This window comes from Hemiscyllium ocellatum, chromosome 35, assembly GCF_020745735.1.
Source record: "Hemiscyllium ocellatum isolate sHemOce1 chromosome 35, sHemOce1.pat.X.cur, whole genome shotgun sequence".
Classification (NCBI taxonomy): Eukaryota; Metazoa; Chordata; class Chondrichthyes; order Orectolobiformes; family Hemiscylliidae; genus Hemiscyllium; species Hemiscyllium ocellatum.
The window spans coordinates 22,094,874-22,102,471 of NC_083435.1; the positions used below are offsets into that span (position 1 = coordinate 22,094,874).

General features: G+C 51.7%; 1 protein-coding gene across 1 annotated transcript in view; it reads right to left on the reverse strand.

Moving 5' to 3' along the window:
• vars2 (valyl-tRNA synthetase 2, mitochondrial) overlaps positions 1–5,253 on the reverse strand; it is a 33,655-nt gene extending 28,402 nt beyond the window's left edge. Inside the window, exons 1-5 of the mRNA XM_060850653.1 lie at positions 4,998–5,253; positions 4,337–4,412; positions 2,182–2,282; positions 1,358–1,479; positions 732–798 (exon numbers count right to left, since the gene is read on the reverse strand). Of these exons, the coding sequence (XP_060706636.1) occupies positions 732–798; positions 1,358–1,479; positions 2,182–2,282; positions 4,337–4,412; positions 4,998–5,168 (537 nt within the window). The 5' untranslated portion in view covers positions 5,169–5,253. The remainder of the gene's footprint in view (positions 1–731; positions 799–1,357; positions 1,480–2,181; positions 2,283–4,336; positions 4,413–4,997) is intronic.
• Positions 5,254–7,598: the final 2,345 nt, after the last annotated feature.

Here is a 7,598-nt window from a genome sequence, read left to right on the forward strand (position 1 = left end):
CGAAACATTAACTCTGCCTTCTCTCTCCCCCCCCCCCCAGCCAGATTCGCTGAGATTCTCCGGCGACTTCACTTGCTGTTTCTGATTTCCAGCAGTTTGTCATTTTTTTTTGTTGTTCGGGGGGTAAATATTCAACCTGCTTTCTCAGACGTTAACACCTGCTTCATTCGCGGTTTTGCTTGTATTTTTGCCCCTTAATATTGAGACCCCAACTGTACGCAGTGCTCCGGATACACTCGAACCAGAGCCCTGTATATTCCTCCTGCTAGTCTCCAGTCCCGTTGCCAGAACCAGTATCCCCGCTGGCCTTCCCAATCACTAGTATCGTCATGGCAACCTCTCGTGATTCAGTGACAAGGAAAAGCAGGTCCCTCCACTCCCCACAATCCTATTTTCCGGACCCCTGGGGCTCCCATTCTTCCTGCTGACATTCATCTGTTTCCTCGACTCCCTCCTTGTTCACTCGAGTTGTACCTCCTCACAGACTCGCCCCACTGCTCTTTATAACTCACATTCCTGACTGTCGTGGTCTAAGTCGTAAACAGTGACAGGAAGGCGATCAGATGCAGGATTATAACAACACCCGGGGTCAAGGGTCAGATGACCAAGTGCCACGATCCACGCCTGACAATCCCAGGGCTTCAACACTGGGGGAAACAAGACAGGGCAGGGCGATATTCCCCGGATAAGGGCAGACCGGACTGACAGAGAAGCGGGATTCAGAGACTTACCTGAGTGGCGATTCCCGCATGGTCACATCCAGGAATCCAGAGGACCTTTGAGCCCCGCATTCGCCGCCTGGAACACAAAATCTCGGACAGCGAAAGCACGCCCGTAATCCAGTGCTACACAGTGACAGACCTGTCCCCACCAGCACAGTCCCCCAGTGTTACACAGTGACAGACCTGTCCCCACCAGCACTGTCCCCCAGGGTTACACAGTGACAGACCTGTCCCCACCAGCACTGTCCCCCAGTGGTACACAGTGACAGACCTGTCCCCACCAGCACTGTCCCCCAGGGTTACACAGCGACAGACCTGTCCCCACCAGCAATGTCCCCCAGTGTTACACAGTGACAAACCTGTCCCCACCAGCACTGTAACCCAGTGTTACACAGTGACAGACCTGACCCCACCAGCACTGTCCCCCAGTGTTACACAGTGACAGACCTGTCCCCACCAGCACTGTAGCCCAGGGTTACACAGTGACAGACCTGTCCCCACCAGCACTGTAGCCCAGGGTTACACAGTGACAGACCTGTCCCCACCAGCACTGTCCCCCAGTGTTACACAGTGACAGACCTGTCCCCACCAGCACTGTAACCCAGTGTTACACAGTGACAGATGTCAGTACTTACCATCGAACCAGGGCATCCTGAATTGCGACAGTCAGTGCGTGACCCAGGTGTAGGGAGCCAGTTACATTGGGTGGGGGGATACACAGGGAGAAGGTGGTCTCCTCACGGTGAGCCAAGTGTTCCTGTGGAGGAAGGGACATCGGGATAGTTACCCCGGCACTCCAGTTCCCACTGTGCCTTTCTCCCCTTCCCTCCCTCTCTCCCCACCCTTCCTGCCCTCTTCCACCCCCTTCACACTCTCCCCAGCCATTCTCCATCCCGACTCGGCGCCTCACTCCCCTCCTGCTCCCACTCCCTACACTGGGGCGAGGGTGGGAAGGAGTCTGCGGGACATCTGTGATTGGACTTGGCTGGGATCAAACACAGACAGGGACAACCAACCTGCACCAGGTCCAACACAACAAACCCAAGCGTGGCAACTCTCGCTCGTACGTATACACACACACACACAGTTCTACGAGCTACAGACAGCACGTATTCAGGGAATTCACTGCACACATCCACATTGACAAATACGCAAACCAGCACGTTCACAATGAATCAGAAACATGTGTGATGGAGATCCCTGCACTCGGTACGCACAATTACATCCACAAATCCTGCTGGGAATTGATCCCTTTGGTCGGTGTGCATCACCACACAGAGAGACATACACAGACAGAGACGCACATGCTCACACAGACGCCCAGAGGCACCGACAGACACAGACGCACACACAGACACCCAGAGACAGACACAGAGACACACACAGACAGAGACGCGCACACACACAGACACCCAGAGACACACACAGAGACACACGGCGCCCCCCCCCCTGTACTCACGTGATACTCGGGCCTGAAGAAGCCTTGACGCTCCCACCAGGAATACCAGGCTGCCTCCACATAACGCGGGCTGTAGGAGTCGGGCAAGGGCCCAGAGGTATCTGTGACAGAGTCCCCGGGTTAGGGAACGTCTAGCAGCCGTGGGCTCGCTCTCAGAAAACACCCACCCACTCCAACCCCTCCCCCTACCCCCCCCCACCCCGGCCGCTCTCCCCCTCCCCCACCAACTGCCAGCCCCTTCCCCCTCCCTGCCAACCGTCACACCCCCTCTCCCGCCAAACTCCAGCCCCTCTTCCCCACTCCTCTTCCCCCACTCCCAGCCCCCTGTCCCGCTACTCCCCTCCCCCGTTGCTCCCGCTCTGGAATTCCCTCCCTCAGGGCATTGATGGACTGCAGTGATTCAAGATGGCAGCTCACCCCCACCTTCTGAAGGGGACAACTAGGGACAGACAGTAAATGCCATCTGGACCCAGCCACATCCATGTCCCGCATGTGAATAAGTGACAAAATTCTGTGGTGCAGAAACAGACACAGACACAGACACCGTGTCTCAAATGGTGGCTTCCCGTCTCCTCTCGTGAGCACGATTTAAAAAAAAATAAACTCCTGAGCATACAACCTTAACAGATTTTACTGACAAAACCACAGTTCAAATTCCGACTGGCTTAGTCTTATCGTTGTTTTAAAATGTTTTGATCAGGTTCTGTCTTCAAAATCGTTTAAATCGCCCTGTCTCCAGCTGTTTTGCAATTGTTTCCAATGTCGCAGGTCTCAGTATAACTCAATGTTCGGGCCCTTGCTCTATTTAGGATAAGTTAGATCTTGAGGTAGGGTCACTTGTTTTAAAGGGCAAGTATTCCAATTCACCTTTGACCTCCCCAGCCCAGTGTTTTGCCTTGTTCCTGTCAAGGCTTCCCCCTTTGCTCTGTGGGATTTTTTTGTGAAACAGTACTGACAGAACTCCAACACATCCTTCAGCTGTCAGGAACAGTGGGGAACAGTGCTGCTACCAAGCTTTCATTCTGGGTCTTGTTAATCAACCAACCTCAGGAAATGGTGGGATGTGAACCTCGGCCTCCCAGCTCAAAGGCAGGGACGCTACCACTAAACTCATAGATCCTTTTGTTGTGTGCTGTGTCTAAGGGCTGGTTAGCAACAGTCCAGGCTAAACCACCAATGAGAAAAGGCAAATATTGCTGGAGGAATTCAGCGGGTCTGGCAAAGGTGCAGCAGGGAAACAGACCCTTCGGCCCAACTCGTCCGTGCCAACCATGTATCCTAAATTAATCCAGTCCCACCTGCCAGCACCCGGCCCATATCCCTCTAAACCCTTCCTGTTCATATACTCATCCAGATGCCTCTTAAATGCTGTAATTGTACCAGCCTCCACCACATCCTCTGGTAGCTTATTCCACTCATGCACCTCTCTCTCTCTCTCTCTTTAAAACGTTACCCTTCAGGTTCCTTTCAAATCTTTCCCCTCTCACCTTAAACCTACACTGGGAAAAGACATTGATTATTTACCCTACCCATACCCCTCACGATTTAATAAACTTCTATAAGGTCACCCCTCAGCCTCCGACGCTCCAGGGAAAACAGCCCCGGCCCATTCAGCCTCTCCCTATAGCTCAAACCTTCCAATCCTAGCAACATCCTTGTAAATCTTTTCTGAACCCTTGCAAGATTCTATGAAGAGAAAGCAGAGTTAACATTTTAGATTCCAGTGACTTCATCAGGCTCTGAAGGAGAGTTACTAGTCCCTGAAACATTAATACTGCTTCTCTCTCCACAGATGCTGAGAGACCTGCTGAGTTTCCCCTGCAATTTGTTTACGCTTCAGGTTTCCAGAATCTGCAGTACTTCAGTTTGAATTACAAAGAAAAGGCATTTTCCCTGCAACAAGACGTCATACTTTCTGTTGTAAAGCAAGTAACACGTTGCAATGACTAGTTTGGGATTAAGGCTAATGGGGGATGGAGATTCCATTGGTCTTCTTGAGGCACTGCTCAAAGACCACGGGACATCAATCAAACAAGGTGCAGCTTAATGCAGCTACGAGAGCAATTCATTCAGAAGCGCTTCCTCAGACAACACGGCAGACCAAAATCCCAGTTCTTTCTCTCTCTATCTCTCTTACTCACTCACTCTCTCTTACCTTTCTTCTCTCCAGGGAGCGTTGGCACCAGGTAAGGAATTGGTTCAGGCTCAGACCATGACTGTCCCTGTCCAGCCTGAGAGAATCAGAAACTGGTCATCAAACTGTACAATAGGCAGGGGGGACAGTCACCACATACAGGGGGGGGCAGTTACCACGTACATGGGGGGGGGGCAGTTACCACGTGCAGGGGACCACCCAGAACTGAAGCCCCCCCCACCACTCTCACCCCCACCAGACCCCACACCCCCTTCCCTTCCTTCACCCCAGTTCCCACACAACGTATCCCTCTCCCTATCCCACAATTTCACTCCCTCCCCCTCCCCTCCCCACACTCTCTCTCCCGTTACCACCCCCTCCCCCCACACTCGCCCCCCTTCCACACACTCATCCCCCTCCCCCACTCACTCCCCTCCCCACCCCCCACACTCCCCTCCCCTCCCCCCACACTCCCCTCCCCCCCACTCACTCCCCTCCCCTCCCCCCACACTCCCCTCCCCCCCCACACTCACTCCCCTCCCCTCCACACTCACTCCCCTCCCCTCCCCCCACACTCACTCCCCTCCCTCCCCCTCCACTCCCCTCCCCTCCCCCCACACTCACTCCCCTCCCCTCCACTCCACTCCCCCACACTCACTCCCCCACCCCTCCCCTCCCCCACCTCTTTGCCTCCCCGGGCCCGGGCCTCGATCGCCTCCAGCCGCTGTCCCCGCCGCCTCTCCTTGCCGGCCCGGTCGCGGGCGGGGCTGCTGGCGCCGTCGCTGATCCAGGCGGAGAGGCCGGGGGGGAGGCGGGGTAGAGCCCGAGGCCGAGGCCGAGGCCGCAGAAACATCGAGAAATTAATAACAAACACAGAGAGAGACTGGGAGGCGAATGAGTGAGAGTCGACCCTGCTTCATGGGCGCCGCCATCTTGCTGACCCCTGAACCGGAAACAACCCGCCGAGTTTCTATCAACTTCCGGTCCGCCAACAAACAGGTCACATGATGCCTCACAGTCAAGGTTATCACCCTCTCTTCCCCCCAAGTGTATTTAATCACCCCCCCCCCCCCCCCAGTGTAGGTAATCACCATTCCCCCCCCCCAAGAAATTACCTACACTAGGTGGAGTGTATTTATCACCATACCTCCCCAAAATAAATGCAATCCCCCCCCCTCCCCCCCCACTGTGTAGGCAATCACCATTCCTCCTCCCCCCCCCCCCCCCAGAGTATGGATGTTGGGAAGTTATGTTGCAGTTGTACAGGATATTGGTGAGGCCACACTTGGAGTATTGTGTTCACATTTGGTCACCTTGCTATAGGTCGGATGTTATTGAACTGGAAAGAGTGCAGATTGCTAGGATTCACGGACTGAATAATAGGGAGAGGCTGGACAAGCTAGGACTTTTTTCTTTAGAGTGTAGGAGACTGGGGGGGGGGGGGTGTTGTTATTGAAGTGTATAGGACCATGAGAGGCATGGATAGGGTGAATGCAGTCCGCCTTTTTCCCAGGGATGGGGAAACGAGGACTCGAGGGCATCAGGTTAAGCTGAGAGGGGAGAAGAATAAAAAGGAAGCAGAGAGTCAACTTTGCTTGTTACACAGAGGGTGGTACACATATGGAATGAGCTGCCAGTGGAAGTGGTTGAGGTGGGTACATTAACAACATTCAAAAAGCACTTGGACAAATACATGGATAGGGAAGGGTTGGAAGGGTACGGGCCATGTGCAGGGGAAATGGGGTTAGCGCGGATGGATATTTTGGTCAGTGTGGACCGGTTTGGGCTGAAGCACCTCCCTCATTTCTGTAAATAGACTTGATATGTCACGACTGATTCATAACAAGTCCGATTACTGGAACACTATGTCTACTTAGCACCAGGGATACATAGGAGGTGAAAGCACATGGTGGGCTAATATGTGAATCTATGTGACGGTTAGGGATGAACCAGGATAGTCCATAACTCATGAATAAATCAAGCCAAATATGTAACACCCAGCAGCAAAGGGAGCCTCCATAACCATGCTATGTTCTATATGTGTTAACGGTGTGGTGCTGGAAAAACACAGCAGGTCGGGAATGGCTTATTTCCTGTCTTGATGAAGGGCTTATGCCTGAAATGTCAATTCTCCTGCTCCTTGGATGCTGCCTAACCTGCTGTGCTTTTCCAGCACCACGCTCAACTCTAATCTCCAGCATCTGCAGGCCTCACTCTTTCTCCTGTGTTCTATCCACTCCTCAGACAAACGTAGCAACAGTTTGCAAACGTAGCATGTTCACCAGAGATTAGGGGTTTGTCTTCTGAAGAAAAGTTGAGCTGTTTAGGTCTGTACTCTCGGGAATATAGAATAATGGAGATTGGAGAGCGGTTTGTGCGTGAAATGAACTTCCTGAGGAAGTGGTGGACATGGATACAGTTTGTGGGATATAGGTAAATTAATGTTACTTCTGCAATTCTAATTGATTATATAAAAAAAAATGAACTCACATCAGTGTGTAATTGTTTCAGCCAGGAGCTGAGTCAACAAGAATGGGAACTATGTGGAGGAAATGCATAATTTTTTTTGTATTAGCTAAAAATGTATGCAAGGAAGAAACGGGACTGCAAAACAATGGTAAAAAATACAAGCTTAGTGATAAGATGCTGTGAAGAGAGGCAGTTAAACTCGATAAGCCTGTACAAACAGTAGGCATAAACATCTGTTTCCCACTTTTACAGAAACCCAGGAACAAACCCCAATTAAAAGGGCTTAGTGATAAGCTGCTGTGAGGGGAGGCACAGATGGAGGGAGTAGATAATGGTAAGGAAAGGATATGCCTAACAATGACCCACAGCGGGATGAGGTCAAACGGCCTTGTGAGGCCAGAAATAAGCATTTTTGTCACAGACAAGGCCGGATAAGGCAAGAGATAAACAGGAGTAATGGGTACCGGTCTTAGGGAAGTGGAGGATGTAAACAGGGGGGGAAACAATGAAATAAGAAAAAAATATGTTGGAACCAAATTATATAAATAGAGTATTTGTTGAATTCAGTGTGTTTTGTCCCTGCCTTGTGGACATCACACCTACTCGCAAGTGTGAAATAAAGGGCACTACTGATCCAGATCTTGTCTCGGACTGAAATTATTGAAGTGTTGTTTCTCACACAGTTACAATGCTTAAAGACATTTGGATAAGTACATGAATAGGAAATGTTTGGTGGGATAGGGGCCAAACGTACACAGGTGGGACTAGTTCAGTCTGGGATTATATTCAGCATGGACTGGTTGGATCAAAACAT